Source organism: Salvelinus namaycush, chromosome 27 (assembly GCF_016432855.1).
Source record: "Salvelinus namaycush isolate Seneca chromosome 27, SaNama_1.0, whole genome shotgun sequence".
Taxonomy (NCBI): domain Eukaryota; kingdom Metazoa; phylum Chordata; class Actinopteri; order Salmoniformes; family Salmonidae; genus Salvelinus; species Salvelinus namaycush.
This window is the reverse complement of record NC_052333.1, coordinates 15,651,675-15,674,602: the sequence shown is the minus strand read 5'-3', so window position 1 is coordinate 15,674,602 and position 22,928 is coordinate 15,651,675. Positions and strand designations below refer to the sequence as shown.

General features: G+C 42.5%; 1 protein-coding gene across 1 annotated transcript in view; it reads right to left on the bottom strand.

Annotated features, from left to right (window-relative positions):
- LOC120022087 overlaps nt 1–22,928 on the bottom strand; it is an 80,028-nt gene that overhangs the window by 43,440 nt on the left and 13,660 nt on the right. Inside the window, exon 5 of the mRNA XM_038965902.1 lies at nt 10,182–10,315. Within this exon, the coding sequence (XP_038821830.1) occupies nt 10,182–10,315 (134 nt within the window). The remainder of the gene's footprint in view (nt 1–10,181; nt 10,316–22,928) is intronic.

The following is a 22,928-nucleotide window of genomic DNA, read 5'->3' as shown; positions in this document are numbered from 1 at the left end:
TGTAAGCTTCCGGGTTAGAGTCCCGCACCTTTAGCTCAGTGCGAATGTTGCCTGTAATCCATGGCTTCTGGTTGGGGAATGTACATTCAGTCACTGTGGGGACGACGTCCTCAATGCACTTATTGATAAAGCCAGTGACTGATGTGGTGTACTGCTCAATGCCATCGGAAGAATCCCGGAACATGTTCCAGTCTGTGATAGCAAAACAGTCCTGTAATTTAGCATCTGCTACATCTGACCACTTTTTTATAGACCGAGTCACTGGTGCTTCCTGCTTTAATTTTAGGTTGTAAGCAGGAATCAGGATGATAGAGTTATGGTCGGATTTACCAAATGGAGGGCGAGGGAGAGCTTTGTTCGCATCTCGGTGTGTGGAGTAAAGGTGATCTAGAATTTTTTCCCCTCTGGTTGCACATTTAACATGTTGATAGAAATTTGGTATAACTGATTTAAGTTTCCCTGCATGAAAGTCTCCGGCCACTAGGAGTGCCGACTCTGGGTGAGTGGTTTCCTGTTTGCTTATTTCCTTATACAGCTGACTGAGTGCGGTCTTAGTGCCAGCATCTGTCTGTGGTGGTAAATAAACAGCCACGAAAAGTATAGCTGAAAACTCTCTAGTCAAGTAGTGTGGCCTGCAATTTATCACAATATACTCTACTTCAGGCGAGCAAAATCTAGAGACTTTCTTAGATTTTGTGTACCAGCTGTTTACAAATATGCACAGGTGCAGCGTGTATCCCGCTAGCTGAATATCCATGCCGTCATTCAGCCACGATTCCGTGAAACATAGGATATTACAGTTTTTGATGTCCCGTTGGTAGGATATTCGTGATCGTACCATGTCTAATTTATTGTCCAATGATTGCACATTGGCGAGTAGTATTGACGGTAATGGCAGCTTTCCCTGTCGCCTTCTCCGGGTCCTGACCAGGCACCCGGCTCTTTGTCCTCTGTACCTGCGTCGCTTCCTCTTGCAAATAACCGGATGTCGGCCCTGTGGAGTGTTTGGAGAATGTTTTATTGTTGTAGATTTTGTTTGGTCTAATCCGAGGTGAGTGATCGCTGTCCTGATATCCAGAAGCTATTTTTTGCCGTAAGATACGGTTGCAGAAACATTATGTACAAAATAAGTTACAAATAACGCGAAAAAAAACCATATAATCTCACAATTGGTTGGGCACCGGTAAAAACTGCTGCCATTTCTTCCGCCGCCATTTTAAACAACATTTAAGCACGCACCACTTTTATGTTTTTTATTTTTCAGAATTTTTTGAAACAAGTACATTTTTTCATTTCACTTCACCAATTTGGACTCTTTTGTGCATGTCCATTGCATGAAATCCAAATAAAAATCTATTTAAATTACAGGTTGTAATGCAACAAAATAGGAAAAACGACAAGGGAGATGAACTCTTGCAAGGCACTGTATTACCTCAATTACCTCGACTAACCGGTCGCCCCGCCCATTGACTCTGTACCGGTACCCCCTGTATATAGCCTCGCTCCTGTTATTTTATTGATGCTCCTTAAGTATTTGTTATTTAAAAAATTATAATTTACATTCAGTTTATTTTAGTAAATACTTTAACACTTTTTTTCCCCTAAAACGGCATTGTTGGTTAAAGGCTTGTAAGTAAGCATTTCACTGTAAGGTCTACTACACCTGTTGTATTCGGCTCATGTGACAAATAACATTTGATTTGAAATCCCATTGTGCTCTCTACTCTGAATATCTGGAAACAACTGTCAGCATTTTACAATTTCTGCACGTTCTCTTTTAAGCCCCATTTGTAACAACCATCTATTTATACCCTCCAAGCTTGACCAGGCTATTGTTTGTGGCGGGAGAGAAAGTGGTATGTTTCAAAAATTTATTTTTTGATGGGACCTTTGCCAGTTTGAACTACCTTGTAGCTAAATGTAATTGGCCTCAATCAAATCTTTTCCGCTATTTCCAAGCTCAAAATTTGGTTCGTTCTCAGTTTCCTACCTTTCCTCAATCACCTCCTGACAGACTATTAGCAGGAATCCTGTCGCTCCCGCAGATTTGGGGAGGTCTGATCTCGGGCCTATACAATGTTATGCTCTCCTCTGAAACCTATCCCATCAACAAAATAAAGACTGACTCGGGAAGAGAACTTGAACTGACGATGACTGGTGGGAAGAGGCCCTTCTTCGGGTTCACTCCACATCTTCCTTAACTCGGTTACATTTGAATTCAGTTCAAAGTTTTCTGTATATCATTTTTTATACATTTGCAAAAATTTCGAAAAACACATTTTCACTTTGCCATTATGGGGTATTGTGTGTGTATATGGGTCAAAATCAATTTTGAAATCAGGCGGTAACAAAATGTGGAGTAAGTCTAAATATCCTACCTGCCAATGTGACTGACTGATTTCAATGTGACGTAATTAACCTCTGAACAGAAGTCAGAGTGTAAGATTGTGACTATGCCTCTTGATAGATTGTACATAATAGCTTTGTGTGATTAAGGAGAAGTAGAATGAGGCGTTAAGTTTCTGGGATACTTTTGTATAGAGTTTACATTGACATTTTAGCAGACTCTCTTATCCTTTTTCGCAATGGTTCCCGATGGGAATCGAACACACAACCCTGGCATTGCAAGCACCATGCTGTACCAACTGAGCCACACGGGACACCGTTAGAGTTACAGTGAAAGTAGAGAAAAAGGTTATTGCATACTAGGGTATGTGTGGTTTTGGGGAACTGTCCGTTAGAAAGCTTGTGACTGGAAACCACAGGGATGCTCCATGGCCTAACAGCAGGATGATAAGAGGAAGTGGCGCCAACAGCGGTTGAGACTGTCACAACTCCTGGGTCATGGTTTGCAGATTAACCTGTCTTAATAAGGGTCAGTGGAAAGTGCTGTGTCATGTTAGTGGAAAACTACTGAAGTATACTGTATCACTGTATAGGCGGGGGGAGATTTGCTTGGATATAAGAGTGCTGCGCCACTCGAAAGGCACGTATTCAGCTGTTGCATCTTTTAGTATTAAACAATTTAACTTCACTCTGAGTTGACTCCTGGTAAACAAGTTCATTGCATATTGAATAAAACGTATCACTATGAATGACGAGTTACATAGTACTCTATATAATCTGAGTGATAAATCACCTGGTAATCTACATACCTTAAGTGGCTAGTCATCTGGTACTCCATTATACTCTGAGTGACTAATCAACTTGTACTGGAGATTCTTCATTAATCTTGCGTTTATGTCCAGGACTAGGGTTAATCAGTGTCTGGGAAACCGCCACTATAGAGCCTAAATGGCTAGTCACCTGGTCCTATATACCCTGAGTGACTACAGTAGTTACATGTTACTATATACACTGATTGATTAGTCATCTGGTATTCTATATAGTCGAAGTGACTATTCACCTACTACTCTACATACTCAGCGTGACTAGTCACCTGGGCCTGGTTTTCCCCTCATATTTTCCCTTAAGGTTTCCTTAACTTTAAGTCAGTTGCACAAAACATTTGAAGGTGAATTTCACCCTTAAATTAAGTGAAAGGTTAAGGGTGGCCATAACATCCCTTAACTGCTTCATTTAGTATGGATATCAATGTAAACAGCATTTGTGAAGGTGAATGTGTCATTCACCCTATTCCAATGGAACTACTGAAAGAGCTGCTTCCTGTGCTTGGCCCTCCTATGTTGAACATAATAAATGGCTCCCTATCCACCGGATGTGTACTAAACTCACTAAAAAAGTGGCAGAAATAAAGCCTTTCTTGAAAAAGCCAAACCTTGAACCAGAAAATATAAAAAACTAAAAATCGGCCTATATCGAATCTCCCATTTCTCTCAAAACTGTTAGAAAAGCTGTTGCGCAGCAACTCACTGCCTTCCTGAAGACAAACAATGTATACGAAATGCTTCAGTCTGGTTTTAGACCCCATCATAGTACCGAGACTGCACTTGTGAAGGTTGTAAATTACTTTTTAATGGTGTCAGACCGAGGCTCTTTATCTGTCCTCATGCTCCTAGACCTTAGTGCTGCTTTTGATACCATCGATCATCACATTCTTTTGGAGATTGGAAACCCAAATTGGTCTACACGGACAAGTTCTGGCCTGGTTTAGATCTTATCTGTCGGAAAGATATCAGTTTGTTTAAGTAGATGGTTTGTCCTCTGACAAATCAACTGTAAATTTCGGTGTTCCTCAAGGCTCTGTTTTAGGACCACTATTGTTTTCCCTATATATTTTACCTCTTGGTGATGTCCTTCAGAAACATAATGTTAACTTTCACTGCTATGCGGACGACACACAGCTATACATTTCAATGAAACATGGTGAAGCCCCAAAATTGCCCTCCCTGGAAGCCTGTGTTTCAAACATAAGGAAGTGGATGGCGGCAAATGTTCTAACTTTAAACTCAGACAAAACAGAGATGCTAGTTCTAGGTCCCAAGAAACAAAGAGATCTTCTGTTGAATCTTGATGGTTGTACAGTCATCTCAAATAAAACTGTGAAGGACCTCGGCGTTAGTCTGGACCCTGATCTTTCTTTTGACGAACATATCAAGACTGTTTCAAGGACAGCTTTTTTCCATCTACGTAACATTGCAAAAATCTGAAACTTTCTGTCCAAAAATTGAGAAAAAATAATCCATGCTTTTGTCACTTCTAGGTTAGACTACTGCAATGCTCTACTTTCTGGCTACCCAGATAAAGCACTAAATGAACTTCGGTTAGTGCTAAACACGGCTGCTAGAATCTTGACTATAACCCCAAAATTTGATCATATTACTCCAGTGCTAGCCTCTCTACACTGGCTTCCTGTTAAGGTTTTACTGCTAGCCTACGAAGCATTACATGGGCTTGCTATTACCCATCTTTCTGATTTGGTCCTGCCGTACATACCTACACGTACGCTATGGTCACAAGACGCAGGCCTCCTTACTGTCCTTAGAATTTCTAAGCAAACAGCTGGAGGCAGGGCTTTCTCCTATAGAGCTCAATTTTTATGGAATGGTCTGCCTATCCATGTGAGAAACACAGACTCGTTCTCGACCTATAAGTCTTTATTGAAGACTCATCTCTTCAGTAGGTCCTATTATTGAGTGTAGTCTGGCCCAGCAGTGTGAAGGTGAACGGAAAGGCACTGGAGCAACAAACCGCCCTTGCTGTCTCTGCCTGGCCGGTTCCCCTCTCTCCACTGGGATTCTCTGCCTCAAACCCTATTACGGGGGCTGAGTCACTGGCTTACTAGTGCTCTTCCATGCCGTCCCTAGGAGGGGTTCGTCACTTGAGTGGGTTGAGTCACTGACGTGATCTTCCTGTCTGGTTTTGCGCCCCATCAGGCTTGTGCGGTGGTGGAGCCTTGTCTCAGGGTAGTTAGTTGGTGGTCTGTTTATCTCCCTCTAGTGGTGTGGGGGCTGTGCTTTGGCAAAGTGGGTGGGGTTATATCCTGCCTGTTTGGCCCTGTCTGGGGGTATCGTCGGACGGGGCCAGTGTCTCAACCCCTCCTGTCTCAGCCTCCAGTATTTATGCTGCAATAGTTTGTGTCAGGGGGCTAGGGTCAGTCTGTTTTATCTGCAGTATTTCTCCTGTCTTATTCAGTGTCCTGTGTGAATTTAAGTACTCTCTTTGGAGTATTTCTCCTGTGTGAATTTAAGTTCTCTCTCTCAAGACAGCAGGTGTGGTAGCCGATCATTCAGAGTATCTCTATGAAAAGCCAACTGACATTTACTCCTCAAATGCTGACCTGTTGCACCCTCTACAACCACTGTGATTACATGAACGTTTGAACATCTTGGCCATGTTCTGTTATAATCTCCACCCAGCCCAGCCAGAAGAGGACTGGCCACCCCTCATAGCCTGGTTCCTCTCAAGGTTTCTTCCTAGGTTCCTGCCTTTCTAGGGAGTTTTTCCTAGCAACCATGCTTCCACACCAGCATTGCTTGCTGTTTGAGGTTTTAGGCTGATGTAAGAAGGGCTTTATAAATACATTGATTCATCTGCTCGGGTTACAAAAGGAAAACATCAACCAGCTAGCTATTTAGCTAAACGATGGAAGGTGCACAATCCATGGCACAATCCTCTGCAAGAAACATGTTTTTTATCTTCTGAAGCAATTTGGTTATCCTGTCTTGATTGTAGAAGTTTTATTTGGCTATCTCACAAAATTAAAGGGATCTCTTTGATGAGACGTTTAGTAAGTGAATCAGGCCGTCTCCATGGTAACCAGATACTCTTTCTGTCATACATGCCTTCAAACTACCGTAAAGCCCCTTAACTATGCCTTTACCTAAGGAAATATTTGAGGGGCTCTAGGCTACACCTTTAAACAATTCCCTTAGGTAAGGGAATATTATTCCTCAACTTTTAAGATGTTTTATGCAACCGGGCTCTGGTATTTATATAATCTGATTGACTATTCACCTACTACCAGTGTTGTGTTCGAGACCAGCTAAAGCGAGACCGGAGCAAATTGAGTCCAAGTCAAGACCGAGGAGGGGGACAAGGGGACTGAGACACAGTCAAGACCGAGACCAGAAAAATGCAAATCCAATTCAAGACCATGATAAGAGCTCCAAATGTCCAGTATTTTTGTGTTCATATTTTAAAAGAACATATGGATTCTTTAGACATTCAGAATAGTGAAAAAATGCTGAGGGAAAATAGAGCCACTGTACAAATTATTACTAACCCAAACACAGTAGGAGCAATGGGCCTTCTACACCTTCAGAGAAAGGCTCAGGATTTATAAAATAATTATAATAATTATATTTTTTCATATTATGTTCTGATTTAATCTCTTCAGTTTTTGTTGGAAAGGAAAGAATAAAAAATAAATCTAATTAGGATTTTTCTTTGCTGGTCTCTGGGGAGATAAAATCTAGCTATCTAAGTCAGCCATTAGCTAGGCCATCAGATGCTAGATAGAAGGCAAAGGTTAAGTTTCAAATGATCAACTGGTGAGTGTAACTGAGAATTTTTTATTGCAGATCGCCTGCTGTTAGCCATCTCTTTGAAAATAACTTGTGTGTGAAACATTGTTGCATTTAAACTTTAGGTCACCGGTTACTTTGAATAAAATGGGTTTTTTTGCAATGGGAAGTAATAGTTGTACATTTCGATTGGGAAATGCTTAGCCTATTGGTTGTGTTTTTGTATTCTTATGATTGGGACCTACTGGCTTATTATGTTAATGTGAATGGACTGTTTATCCTTTAACATCATGCAGTGCGTGACTGTGGTCTTTCCATCAGCCCTATGCAGTGGTGTCTGGAGAAGTGAGTAAACTCTAATTTTGCCAAAAATACCCAAAAATGGCCCACCCAGCGAAGAAAAGGCACCCTGTTTGAAAAATCCAGTTTTTTTTCACTCTCAAAATCACACCTGTGTCCACCCAGGCCCACCCATGCCTACGCCTCTGATGCAAACAGACCGAATTGGTTATCACAAATAGCCTACTAACCAACACTTTGGACCAAACTTTTTCAATAGCTGGTTTGCATACCCATTGTTACCTTAATTAGCATTTACTGGTAGACAGCGTAAGTTGAAAAGTATTTCCTACCCTACCGGCTACCGAAGTCATTATTCTGTGAGCTGCTCCATGTCAAAACCAGTTGAGCTGAGCGTTCTTGCTGCCTGCAAATTATATTCCGCTGAAACTTGGCTGTGTGTGCGGCACCCATGTCAATACATTTCACGTGCTTTGCAATTGTGTTGGCTACTTTATGGATGATTTCTCTATTGTACTACATAATTGATAAGTCGTACACCTCCACTACACTACTTTGATACGCATCAGTGGGGATTAAGAAGTGAGTATACGCAATGCCCATTGAAAAAAAAAAAGTGGGTATATGGCTTATACCTGCGAATACCCTCCACTAGAGCACTGGACCTTTGTGTTTTACAAAAAGTGTACTCTCATACATAAGTGCGCTGGTATTACGGTTGCTGTCCTTTCAGAATCACGAACCTCGTGATTGTTAAATTACAGCCTAATTCTAAAATGTCTATATTTTTTCCCTCATCAATCTACACACAATACCTCATAATGACAAAGCGATAACTGTTTTTAATACATTTGAAAAATGTCTAAACCTAACAAATACCTTATTTACAAAAGTATTCAGACCCTTTGCTATGAGACTTGAAATTGACCTCCGGTGCATCCCATTTCCATTGATCATCCTTGAGATGTTTCTACATCTTGATTGGAGTCCACCTGTGGTAAATTCAATTGATTGGACAAGATTTGGAAAGGCACACACCTGTCCCACAGTTGACAGTGCATGTCAGACCAAATACCAAGCCATGAGGTCGAAAGGATTTGTTCGTAGAGCTCCGATACAGGATTGTGTCGAGGCACAGATCTGAGGAAGGGTACCAACATTGAAGGTCCCCAAAAACACAGTGGCCTCCATCACTCTTAAATGGAAGAAGTTTGGAACCACCAAGATTCTTCCTAGAGCTGGCCACCTGGCCAAACGGAGCAATCGGGGGCGACAGGTACTGGGAGACTAGTCAGGATCGAGGGAAAGATGAATAGAGCCAAGTACAGAGGGATCATTGATGAAAACCTGCTCCACAGTGCTCAGGACCTCAGACTTGGGTGAAAGGTTCACCTTCCAACAGGACAACAACCCTAAGCACACCGCTAAGTCAACGCAGGAGTGGCTTCAAGGACAAGACTCTGAATGTCCTTGAGTGGCCCAGCCAGAGCCCGGACTTGACCCGATCGAACATCTCTGGAGAGACCTGAAAATAGCTGTGCAGTGACGCTCCCCATCCAACCTGATAGAGCTTGAGAGGATCTGCAGAGAAGAATGTGAGCAGCTCCCCAAATACAGGTTTGCCAAGCTTGTAGTGTCATACCCAAGAATACTTGAGGCTGTAATCACTGCCAAACGTGCTTCAACAAAAGTATTGAGTAAAGAGTCACAACACTTAGTACCATAGCAAATGGTACAACAGTAAACATTAGGCCATAGCAATGGTACCAAAATAAACAGACATGCACACTCCCAAGGCAGGTGCATGTCTAATGGTGCTTAAAACTTCTTATGGATTAGGGGGTAGCATTTTCACATTTGGATGAAAAGCGTGCCCAGAGTAAACTGCCTCCTACTCAGTCCCAGATGCTAATATATGCATATTATTATTCATATTAACCATTCAGAATTTTTTTGTTTTGAGGTCACTCTCTTTTCAATGGGTTTTCATTGGGAATCCAGATTTCTAAGGGACCTTCTGGCAGTTCCTATCGCTTCCACTGGATGTCAACAGTCTTTAGAAATTGGTTGAGTTTTTCCTTTGAGAAATGAAGAAGTAGCCATGTTCAGAATGAGGCTCCAGTGAAGTGTACTGTTTGTTAGAGGCGCGTGACCAGAAAGCATGCTACACATTGTTTTCCTCCGGTATTGAACACAGATCATCCCGTCTTCAATTTTATCGATTATTTACGTTAAAAAATACCTAAAGTTGTATTACAGTAGTTTGAAATGTTTGGACAAAGCTTACAGGTAACTTTTGTAGTAGTTGGACAAGGTTTTTTTTACTGGATCAAACACGCCAAATAAATGGACATTTTGGATATATATAGAAGGAATTAATCGAACAAAAAGGACAATTTGTGATGTTTATGGGACATATTGGAGTGCCAACAGAAGAAGCTTGTCAAATGTAAGGCATGAATTATATCTTTATTTCTGCGTTTTGTGACGCGCCGGGAGGGTTGAAATATGATGGTCTGTGATTGTTTGCTGGGGTGCTATCCTCAGATAATAGCATTGTTTGCTTTCGCCGTAAAGCATTTTTGAAATCTGACACGTTGGCTGGATTCACAACAAGTCTAGCTTTAATTTGGTATATTGAATGTGTGATTTCATGAAAGTTGAATTTTTATAGCAATTCATTTGAATTTGGCGCTCTGCATTTTCACTGGATGTTGGCCACGTGGGACGCTACCGTCCCACATATCCCAGAGAGGTTAAGTAATACAAACCTATGCTCCTAATGTACGTCTAATGAACCTCACTGGACTAGGTAATGGCTTCCCTTAGCCTAATGACCTAGACACACATATAGAGTGCACTTATTCTGCTTAGATGTATAATGTGCCCACATGTACTGGAAAATTCCCAATACTAGTTATGTGGTACTCCATATGATGGTTCCTTGTTACTTACCAGGTAGGAAAGTCGGTGGCAGTCTGTGGTTACATGGACGATGATGCAGTTCTGGAAGACTTTACACCCACACACCTGGCAGAGGTAGAGGGGGGGCTGGCCGTGACTGTGGCACTCGATGATTGCACTCAGACCTGGGGGTGGAGGGAGAACTAACAGTGTCACCACAAGGCTTATAGATTTCATATTTCACAGGGCTTTAACCATAACGTTTATCTCTGGGAAGAAGGTACAGGACAATCTGTAGGACAACACCTTTATAGTCAACTCTGAATCTCAAAGGACAGTCCAGACCAAACAGTATCAGCTAATGAGACAAGGCAAGACAAAAACCACAACTTTACAAAAATATTTAGAAGGACATCAGGTTGGAGTGTTCAAAATGTACCATCGTACAGTTGTTTTTATTTGGTAATCAGGCTGACTAGCATATATTACTCTCGTGGATGTACGCATGTAACATAACTGGTATCGTAGCATCTTTCAACAGACTGTGGGATGCGACCACTAACGAGGAACATTGTTCCGGTCTGCAGCTTTTGTCACAACTTTTGTCAACTTCGGATGGATAAATCACAATTTCATAGGTGTTCGATCTTTCGAATTTCAGAAGGTGAGGGGACATTTGGCCAATAGACTTGCCCGTAACTTGCAAAGAAAGGGGAGTGGAGCTACCACCCTGCTTCCACTAATCGTTCTAGTATATTTTCTAAACACGTCTGCAAGAGTTACTTTTTTAAAATATATATTTTTTTGTAATTTCTTTTGCCCCTTTTTATCCTCAATTTCGTGACTACGATTGTCTTATTGCTGCAACTCCCAAACAGGATAGGGACAGGCAAAGGTCGAGTCATGCGTCCTCCGAAACATGACCTGCCAAACTGTGCTTCTTAACACCCGCTTGCTTAACCAGCTGCACTGATGTGTCGGAGGAAACACCGTTCAACTGACGACCGGAGTCAGCCTGCAGGCGCCTGGCCCGCCACAAGGAGTCGCTATAGCGCAATGAGCTAAGTAAACCCCCACGGCCAAACCATCCCCTAACCCGGACGACACTGGGCCAATTGTGTATCACCCTATGGGACTCCCGGTCACGGCCGGTAATGACACAGCCTGGGATCGGGATTTTTTTGGGGGGATATGCTTAAAAATGACAGGATGTTAAACTCCTTTTGGCTTTCAATGTAGTAGAATTCACAGCACACTTTTGGGGAAGAGAAGCATCTTTTCAGACCCACAGGTGATAGACTGTTGACATCTAGTGGAAGCCGTAGGAAGTGGAAGCCGTAGGAAGTGAATACTCATTCATATCTCGCTGTGATTTCAATGGGATCTTGGATGAAACTCGACCAGCCTCAGAATTTCCACTTCGGATTTTTTCTCCGGTTTTTGCCTGCCATATGAGTTCTGTTATACTCACAGACATAATTCAAACAGTTTTAGAAACTTCAGAGTGTTTTCTATCCAATATGAATAATACTATGCATATATTAGCAACTGGGACTGAGGAGCAGGCCGTTTAATATGGGCACCTCTGTGCACCTTTCATCCAAGCTACTCAATACTGCCCCTGCAGCCATACGAAGTTAACAAGATTACCTTTAAAATGGTATAAGACACATGTATGTCTGAGGAATTTTAATTATGAGATTTCTGTTTTTTGAATTTGGCACCCTGCACTTTCACTGGCTGTTGTCATATCATCCCGTCAACTTCTTATGGCTGCAATCCCGTTAAGAGACTCCATGTGTAAGGCTGCCACATGCAGTAACTGTGTAATGATAGGGCAGGGGGAACTGGGGAGGTTAGGGAGGGGGGGGGTTTACAGGGACGGTTTTCTGGGTGGGAAAGACCAATGGGTGAGTTTCCCTGTGGGTCCTGCTTTTTGTTACACATCCATGGGCTTATCAACACTAAAGATAACAATTATATCATTAATATAACATTTCTTTCTGAAAAACAATGGCAACACTAGCTGTTCTCTTTTGGAATTTGAAAGGCCTAAATTGTCCTACCACTGTCGTGACATCCAAGCAAGAAACTATATTGATATAGCAATGCTCCAAAAACACACCTGCTCCATTAGGACGATTAGGACCTGCTCCATTAGGACGCAGATAGAAAGCAGAACCATTTGTACAAAATGACTGCTTTTTCATCAGCCCCAAACAAAACTGATTGTGTAATCATAATGATGAATAAGAAGCTCAAAATCACCATATTGGGTTAAGGTGAAGACCTAGAAAGCAGAAACTGACTTTATTACTGTACTGTGTATGCTCCAAATTCATATGATCCTATTTATTTTCATTCTCTGAACAGCATAATGTTAGAATTAACTGAATTCCATCTGGATATTGGGACAGACAGGAATGCCATTTTGAACACGCGGGACAAATCTAATATAACCAACTACAATCCAGGCTCTCCAACATATACCCTCTGATTACAACCTCATTGATGCCTGGCGAGCACATAATCCAAAAGCAAACGAATACACTTTCTACTCAAATAGGCTTAAAACATTCTCCTGCATCGATTTTATATTATCTACACCTCTATTTTCTCAACAAAAAAAAAAATGAAATTTGACATATGAACTTGTCCGATCACCACGCCTACTACTACCACCAATTACAAAATGTCAGAATCTCCTAAAAGAGCCACAAGATTGCGTTTCAACGTTTACATTTCTACAAAATCCTACATTCTGTGATCAATTTGAAATAGAACTAAATACATTTATACTGATCAATACAAATTCCGTCGATGACCCCCAGATTGTATGGGAGGCCACCAAAGGTTTGATAAAAAATAATGCAACCGCATTTGCATCTGGGTTGAATAAATCACAATTAAAAAGAAAATAATCAGAATTGGAAATCTTAACTGCGTTAGAGCTTTCTCAACAAACACTTTTTTCATACCAGGTAGCTATTAGCACACACATCCATGGGTCGCTCCTCTTTTCAGTTCGCTGCAGCTAGCGACTGGAACGAGTTGCAACAAACACTCAAACTGGACATCTCAATATCTTCATTCAAAGACTCAATCATGGACACTCACTGACAGTTGTGGCTGCTTTGTATGATGTAATGTTGTCTCTACCTTCTTGACCTTTGTACTGTTGACTTTGCCCAATAATGTTTGTACCATGTTTTTGTGTTGCTACCATGTTGTGTTGCTACCATGCTGTGTTGTCATGTGTTGCTGCCTTGTTATGGTGTTGTCTTAGGTTTCTCTTTATGTAGTGTTGTGTCTCTCTTGTTGTGACGTGTGTTTTGTCCTATATTTAGATTGTATTTATTTTTTTAAATCCCAGGCCCCCGTCCCCGCAGGAGGCCTTTTGCCTTTTGGTAGGCCGTCATTGTAAATAAGAATTTGTTCTTAACTGACTTGCCTAGTTAAATTTAACCTTTATTTAACCAGGAAGGGCTCATTGAGATTTAAAATCTCTATTTCAAGAGTGTCCTGGCCAAGATAGGCAGCACCAAGTCATTACAAAAATTACAGACAGACATGAAAAACTACAAGTAATCTAGTAAAAACCATTGAATTCACAAGAGTATAACAAAATCAAAAACAGCAAATTAAAAACATTGACAGGTCAGGGAATCAGCCTCAAAATCCTTCATCAGTGATTTAAAAACACCAATCGGGACAAGTTCTTCCAGTTTAAAATTATTTTAATATTTTTCCAAGACGATGGCGCAGAGTACATAAAATACCTTTTACCAAATTCAGTTCGGACATTTGGAACAGTTAGCAGGATAAAGTCTAGCGAACGAAGAGAGTACCCACCACATTTCTGAACAATAAAAATGCCCAAATAAAAAGGTAGTAAACCCAAAATGGCTTTGTAAATAAAAGTATACCAGTGACTGAGCCTACGAGTGACTAGAGAAGGCCAGCCAACCCTGGTATACAAAGTGCAGTGGTGCGTAAGGGTTTTGCAGTTTAAAATAAATCTCAAAGTGCCATGGTAAAGAGTGTCAATTGATCTCAAACACTGAGCGGAAGCATTCATATATAAAATATCCCCATAGTCTAGTAAAGGCATAAATGTAGCTGATACTAGCCTCCTTCTGGCTTCAAAAGAAAAACAGGCCTTATTCCTAAAATAAAAACCCAATTTCAGCTTCAATTTTTTTGTAAGTTGTTGAATATGCAATTTAAAAGAGAGGCCGTCATCAATTAGAATTCCAAGATATTTATATGAGGTTACAACCTCAATCTCCTTGCCCTGACAGGTAGTAATAGGTGAAAGGTTCAGAGGTCTATTTCTTGCAGTAGAAAACACCATTAGTTTAGTTGTCAGTATTGAGGATAAACTTCAATTGACACAAGGTATGTTGAACAGTATAAAAAGCAGTTTGCAAGTTCTGGAAAGCTTTTGTAAGAGACGAGGCACAACAGTAAATAACAGTATCATCAGCATAAAAATGAAGTTGTGCATTTTGGACATTTTTGTCTAAATCATTTATATAAATAGTGAATAAGAGAGGACCAAGTACAGAGCCTTGGGGCACACCATTCAGGACAGACAATTTAACAGACATAAGCCCATCAAATTGAGTGCACTGAGTTCTATCAGACAGATAGTTAGCAAACCATGCAACTGCATGCTCCGAAAGACCGACACTCAACAATCTCTGCCTTAGTATAGCATGATCAACTGTATCAAAAGCCTTAGAGAGATCAATAAAAAGTGAGACACAGTGCTGTTTTTTGTCAAGGGCTCAGTGATATCATTTAAAACCTTCATGGCTGCTGTAATTGTGCTATGCTTCTTCCTGAAGCCCGATTGGTACATTGATAAAATAGAGTTAGTAAATAAAAACTCTTTTAGCTGTTCACTTACAAGGGTTTCAAGTATTTTCACCAGGGGTGACAGCTTTGAGATTGGCCTATAATTATTTAAAAGAGTTGGATCTTCCCCTTTTAAAAGTGGTAGGACAAATGCTGATTTCCAGATCTTTGGAATTTCATTACATTCCAGGGTTAGATTGAACAGATATGTAAGTGGTTCAGCAATGAAATCAGCTGCCAGATTTAAAAAGCAGGGATCCAAAAGATCAGGACCTGCAGGCTTTCTTTGAACTAAGGATTTCAGGGCTTTATGTACCACCTGCACTGAAAATGGCAAAAAGCTAAAAGTTTGACCAGCTCTCACTGGTTCATCCACACAGGGTTGTACAGAGACAGAGGACACTGGTTCATCCACACAGGGTTGTACAGAGACAGAGGACACTGAATCAAACAGCCTACCAGATGATACAAAGTGCTCATTGAAACAATTCAGCATTTCAGTTTTGTCATATATAGCAACAGAGTCCTTCAAAACACATGACGGTAATTCATTAACATTACTGTTACCAGACATAGACTTAATAGCATTCCAAAACTTTCTAGGGTCATTCAGGTTATCAGTTTGAACTTGCAGACGTGTTGCTGTGCGTTTTGTTGCTAGCTGACAACTTCACGGTTTTTACTTTTTAATTACCGTTTATATTTTTAGTTTTTCCCTCATTCAACTTTTTCACTCCGGACGCTTTATCTGGACATGGTTCGTCAGCACCTTCAACAGCCGAAGCTAAGTAGTAACATTAACATGATGCCTTCTAATTGCAGTCGCTGTACTCATAATATACAGGAGAACGATCGCCTTACGGCGAGGATAGCTGTGCTGCAAGCCCAGCTTCAGACGCAATCGTTAGGCAAGGGTAATTTCAGTGTAGGAAAGGATGAAACAGCGTCTGTGCCACCAGTAAGTACAGATAGTAGTATAAATCCCCCCGCACGGTCCCCGCAGCCGGACAACTTTCTCATGGCTTCTGGAGGGAAATGCTGTAGGAATGCTCAACTGGTGTCGCTCATTCAGCCGACAGAAACTTTCAACCGGTTTTCCCCATTAAGTAGCGAGTCGGAGTCTGAGGCCGAGTCTTCTCTTGTCTCTACTCCTCCCGTTACGGGGTCAGAGACGCCGAAGCTTCCCACCATTAGCTCTGACAAATTGAAAACCCTAGTCATTGGCGACTCCATTACCCGCAGTATTAGACTTAAAACGAATCACCCAGTGATCATACACTGTTTACTAGGGGGCAGGGCTACCGACGTTAAGGCTAATCTGAAGATGGTGCTGGCTAAAGCTAAAACTGGCGAGTGTAGAGAGTATAGAGATATTGTTATCCACGTCGGCACAAACGATGTTAAGATGAAACAGTCAGAGGTCACCAAACGCAACATAGCTTCAGCGTGTAAATCAGCTAGAAAGATGTGTCGGCATTGAGTAATTGTCTCTGGCCCCCTCCCAGTTAGGGGGAGTGATGAGCTCTACAGCAGAGTCTCACAACTCAATCGCTGGTTGAAAACTGTTTTCTGACCCTCCCAAAAGATTGAATTTGTAGATAATTGGCCCTCTTTCTTGGACTCACCCACAAACAGGACCAAGCCTGACCTGCTGAGGAGTGATGGACTCCATCCTAGCTGGAGGGGTGCTCTCATCTTATCTACCAACATAGACAGGGCTCTAACTCCTCTAGCTCCACAATGAAATAGGGTGCAGGCCAGGCAGCAGGCTGTTAGCCAGCCTGCCAGCTTAGTGGAGTCTGCCACTAGCATAGTCAGTGTAGTCAGCTCAGCTATCCCCATTGAGACTGTGTCTGTGCCTCGACCTAGGTTGGGCAAAACTAAACATGGCGGTGTTCGCCTTAGCAATCTCACTAGGATAAAGACCTCCTCCATTCCTGCCATTATTGAAAAAGATTGTGATACCTCACATCTCAAAATAGGGCTACTTAATGTTAGATCCCTCACTTCAAAGGCAGTTATAGTCAATGAACTAATCACTGATCATAATCTTGATGTGATTGGCCTGACTGAAACATGGCTTAAGCCTGATGAATTTACTGTGTTAAATGAGGCCTCACCTCCTGGTTACACTAGTGACCATATCCCCCGTGCATCCCGCAAAGGCGGAGGTGTTGCTAACATTTACGATAGCAAATTTCAATTTATCCCCCCAAAAAATGACGTTTTCGTCTTTTGATCTTCTAGTCATGAAATCTATGCAGCCTACTCAATCACTTTGTATAGCTACTGTTTACAGGCCTCCTGGGCCATATACAGCGTTCCTCACTGAGTTCCCTGAATTCCTATCGGACCTTGTAGTCATAGCAGATAATATTCTAATTTTTGGTGATTTTAATATTCACATGGAAAAGTCCACAGACCCACTCCAAAAGGCTTTTGGAGCCATCATCGACTCAGTGGGTTTTGTCCAACATGTCTCTGGACCTACTCACTGCCACAGTCATACTCTGGACCTACACTGCTCAAAAAAATAAAGGGAACACTAAAATAACACATCCTAGATCTGAATGAATGAAATATTTTTATTAAATACTTTTTTCTTTACATAGTTGAATGTGCTGACAACAAAATCACACAAAAATTATCAATGGAAATCAAATTTATCAACCCATGGAGGTCTGGATTTGGAGTCACACTCAAAATTAAAGTGGAAAACCACACTACAGGCTGATCCAACTTTGATGTAATGTCCTTAAAACAAGTCCAAATGAGGCTCAGTAGTGTGTGTGGCCTCCACGTGCCTGTATGACCTCCCTACAACGCCTGGGTATGCTCCTGATGAGGTGCCGGATGGTCTCCTGAGGGATCTCCTCCCAGACCTGGACTAAAGCATCCGCCAACTCCTGGACAGTCTGTGGTGCAACGTGGCGTTGGTGGATGGAGCGAGACATGATGTCCCAGATGTGATCAATTGGATTCAGGTCTGGGGAACGGGCGGGCCAGTCCATAGCATGCCTTCCTCTTGCAGGAACTGCTGACACTCCAGCCACATGAGGTCTAGCATTGTCTTGCATTAGGAGGAACCCAGGGCCAACCGCATCAGCATATGGTCTCACAAGGGGTCTGAGGATCTCATCTCGGTACCTAATGGCAGTCAGGCTACCTCTGGCAAGCACATGGAGGGCTGTGCGGCCCCCCAAAGAAATGCCACCCCACACCATGACTGACCCACCGCCAAACCGGTCATGCTGGAGGATGTTGCAGGCAGCAGAACGTTCTCCACGGCGTCTCCAGACTCTGTCACGTCTGTCACATGTGCTCAGTGTGAACCAGCTTTCATCTGTGAAGAGCACAGGGCGCCAGTGGCGAATTTGCCAATCTTGGTGTTCTCTGGCAAATGCCAAACGTCCTGCACGGTGTTGGGCTGTAAGCACAACCCCCACCTGTGGACGTCGGGCCCTCATACCACCCTCATGGAGTCTGTTTCTGACTGTTTGAGCAGACACATGCACATTTGTGGCCTGCTGGAGGTCATTTTGCAGGGCTCTGGCAGTGCTCCTCCTCCTCCTTGCACAAAGGCGGAGGTAGCGGTCCTGCTGCTGGGTTGTTGCCCTCCTACGGCCTCCTCCACGTCTCCTGATGTACTGGCCTGTCTCCTGGTAGCGCCTCCATGCTCTGGACACTACGCTGACAGACACAGCAAACCTTCTTGCCACAGCTCGCATTGATGTGCCATCCTGGATGAGCTGCACTACCTGAGCCACTTGTGTGGGTTGTAGACTCCGTCTCATGCTACCACTAGAGTAAAAGCACCGCCAGCATTCAAAAGTGACCAAAACATCAGCCAGGAAGCATAGGAACTGAGAAGTGGTCTGTGGTCACCAACTGCAGAATCACTCCTTTTTTGGGGGTGTCTTGCTAATTGCCTATAATTTCCACCTTTTGTCTATTCCATTTGCACAACAGCATGTGAAATGTATTGTCAATCAGTGTTGCTTCCTAAGTGGACAGTTTGATTTCACAGAAGTGTGATCGACTTGGAGTTACATTGTGTTGTTTAAGTGTTCCCTTTATTTTTTTGAGCAGTGTAGTTTTGTCCCATGGAATAAATGTTGTAGATCTTAATGTTTTTCCTCATAATCCTGGACTATCGGACCACCATTTTATTACGTTTGCAATCGCAACAAATAATCTGCTCAGACCCCAACCAAGGAGCATCAAAATTCTCAGACAACACAAAGATTCCTTGATGCCCTTCCAGACTCCTTCTGCCTACCCAAGGACGTCAGAGGACAAAAATCAGTTAACCACCTAACTGAGGAACTCAATTTAACCTTGCGCAATACCCTAGATGCAGTTGCACCCCTAAAAACTAAAAACATTTGTCATAAGAAACTAGCTCCCTGGTATACAGAAAATACCCGGGCTCTGAAGCAAGCTTCCAGAAAATTGGAACGGTAATGGCGCCACACCGAACTGGAAGTCTTCCGACTAGCTTGGAAAGACAGTACCGTGCAGTATCGAAGAGCCCTCACTGCTGCTCGATCATCCTACTTTTCCAACTTAATTGAGGAAAATAAGAACAATCCAAAATGTATTTTTGATACTGTCGCAAAGCTAACTAAAAAGCAGCATTCCCCAAGTGAGGATGGCTTTCACTTCAGCAGTAATAAATTTACGAACTTCTTTGAGGAAAAGATCATGATCATTAGAAAGCAAATTACGGACTCCTCTTTAAATCTGCGTATTCCTCCAAAGCTCAGCTGTCCTGAGTCTGCACAACTCTGCCAGGACCTAGGATCAAGAGAGACACTTAAGTGTTTTAGTACTATATCTCTTGACACAATGATGAAAATAATCATGGCCTCTAAACCTTCAAGCTGCATACTGGATCCTGTTCCAACTAAACTACTGAAAGAGCTGCTTCATGTGCTTGGCCCTCCTATGTTGAACATAATAAACGGCTCTCTATCCACCGGATGTGTACCAAACTCACTAAAAGTGGCAGTAATAAAGCCTCTCTTGAAAAAGCCAAACCTTGACCCAGAAAATATAAAAAAAACTATCGGCCTATATCAAATCTTCCATTCCTCTCAAATTTTTTAGAAAAAGCTGTTGCGCAGCAACTCACTGCCTTCCTGAAGACAAACAATGTATACAAAATGCTTCAGTCTGGTTTTAGACCCCATCATAGCACTGAGACTGCACTTGTGAAGGTGGTAAATTACCTTTTAATGGCGTCAGACCGAGGCTCTGCATCTGTCCTCGTGCTACTAGACCTTAGTGCTGCCTTTGATACCATCGATCACCACATTCTTTTGGAGAGATTGGAAACCCAAATTGGTCTACACGGACAAGTTCTGGCCTGGTTTAGATCTTATCTGTCGGAAAGATATCAGTTTGTCTCTGTGAATGGTTTGTCCTCTGACAAATCAACTGTATATTTCAGTGTTCCTCAAGGTTCCGTTTTAGGACCACTATTGTTTTCACTATATATTTTACCTCTTGGGGATGTCATTCGAAAACATAATGTTAACTTTCACTGCTATGCGGACGACACACAGCTATACATTTCAATGAAACATGGTGAAGCCCCAAAATTGCCCTCGCTAGAAGCCTGTGTTTCAGACATAAGGAAGTGGATGGCTGAAAACTTTCTACTTTTAAACTCGGACAAAACAGAGATGCTTGTTCTAGGTCCCAAGAAACAAAGAGATCTTCTGTTAAATCTGACAATTAATCTTGATGGTTGTAAAGTCGTCTCAAACAAAACTGTGAAGGACCTCGGCGTTACTCTGGACCCTGATCTCTCTTTTGACGAACATATCAAGACTGTTTCAAGGACAGCTTATTTCCATCTACGTAACATTGCAAAAATCTGAAATTTTCTGTCCAAAAATGATGCAGAAAAATGTATCCATGCTTTTGTTACTTCTAGGTTAGACTACTGCAATGCTCTACTTTCCGGCTAAAGCACTAAATAAACTTCAGTTAGTGCTAAATACAGCTGCTAGAATCCTGACTAGACCCCAAAAATTTGATCATATTACTCCAGTGCTAGCTTCCCTACACTGGCTTCCTGTTGAGGCAAGGGCTGATTTCAAGGTTTTACTGTTAACCTACAAAGCGTTACATGGGCTTGCTCCTACCTATCTTTCCGAGTTAGTCCTGCCGTACATACCTACACGTACGCTACGGTCACAAGACGCAGGCCTCCTAATTGTCCCTAGAATTTCTAAGCAAACAGCTGGAGGCAGGGCTTTCTCCTATAGAGCTCCATTTTTATGGAATGGTCTGCCTACCCATGTGAGAGACGCAGACTCTGTCTCAACTTTTAAGTCTTTACTGAAGACTCATCTCTTCAGTAGGTCATATGATTGAGTGTAGTCTGGCCCAGGAGTGTAAAGGTGAACGGAAAGGCTCTGGAACAACGAACCGCCCCTGCTGTCTCTGCCTGGCCGGTTCCCCTCTCTCCACTGGGATTCTCTGCCTCTTACAGGGGCTGAGTCACTGGCTTACTGGTGCTCTTTCATGCCGTCCCTAGGAGGGGTGCATCACTTGAGTGGGTTGAGTCACTGACGTGATCTTCCTGTCTGGGTTGGAGCCCCCCCCTTGGTTTGTGCCGTGGCGGAGATCTTTGTGGACTATACTCGGCCTTGTCTCAGGATTGTAAGTTGGTGGTTGAAGATATCCCTCTAGTGGTGCGGGGGCTGTGCTTTGGCAAAGTGGGTGGGGTTACATCCTTCCTGTTTGGCCCTGTCCGGGGGTATCATCGGATAGGGCCACAGTGTCTCCTGACCCCTCCTGTCTCAGCCTCCAGTATTTATGCTGCAGTAGTTTATGTGTCGGGGGGCTAGGGTCAGTTTGTTATATCTGGAGTACTTCTCCTGTCTTATCCGGTGTCCTGTGTGAATTTAAGTATGCTCTCTCTAATTCTCTCCTTCTTTCTCTCTCTCGGAGGACCTGAGCCCTAGGACCATGTGTCAGGACTACCGGGCATGATGACTCCTTGCTGTCCCCAGTCCACCTGGCCTTGCTGCTGTTCCAGTTTCAACTGTTCTGCCTGCGGCTATGGAACCCTGACCTGTCCACCGGACGAGCTACCTGTCCCAGGCCTGCTGTTTTCAACTCTCTAGAGACCGCAGGAACGGTAGAAATACTCTTAATGATCGGCTATGAAAAGCCAACTGACATTTACTCCTGAGGTGCTGACTTGCTACACCCTCTAACTTCTGTGATTATTATTATTTGACCATGCTGGTCATTTATGAACATTTGAACATCTTGGCCATGTTCTGTTATAATCTCCACAGCCAGAAGAGGACTGGCCACCCCTCATAGCCTGGTTCCTCTCTAGGTTTCTTCCTAGGTTTTGGCTTTTCTAGGGAGTTTTTCCTAGCCACCGTGCTTCTACACCTGCATTGCTTGCTGTTTGGGGTTTTAGGCTGGGTTTCTGTACAGCACTTCGAGATATTAGCTGATGTACGAAGGGCTATATAAAATAAATTTGATTTGATGATCAGTGGTAACAGACATAAAATATTCAGACTTGGCCTTCCTGAGAAGAAAAGAACACTTGTTTCTTAACTGCCTAAAAATAAGCCAATCAGCATCAGAACAAGATTTCCTTGCTTTAGCCCAGGCTAGATTACGGTCGTGAATAATACAAGACAGCTCAGAAGAAAACCATGGATTATCCCGCCCTTTAACCCTGAACCTGCGGAATGGGGCATGTTTGTTTACTATTTGGAAAAAAACATCATGAAAGAATATCCAGGCAGTTTCCACATCAGGGATAAGCTCAATCTTGCTCCAGTCAAAATAAAACAAATCATGAAAGAAAGCCTGCTCATTAAAACACTTCAAATTTCTCTTACGAATAAAACGTGGATTTGTCTTTGGAACCTTAGTATTTCTAACAGCAACAACAGCACA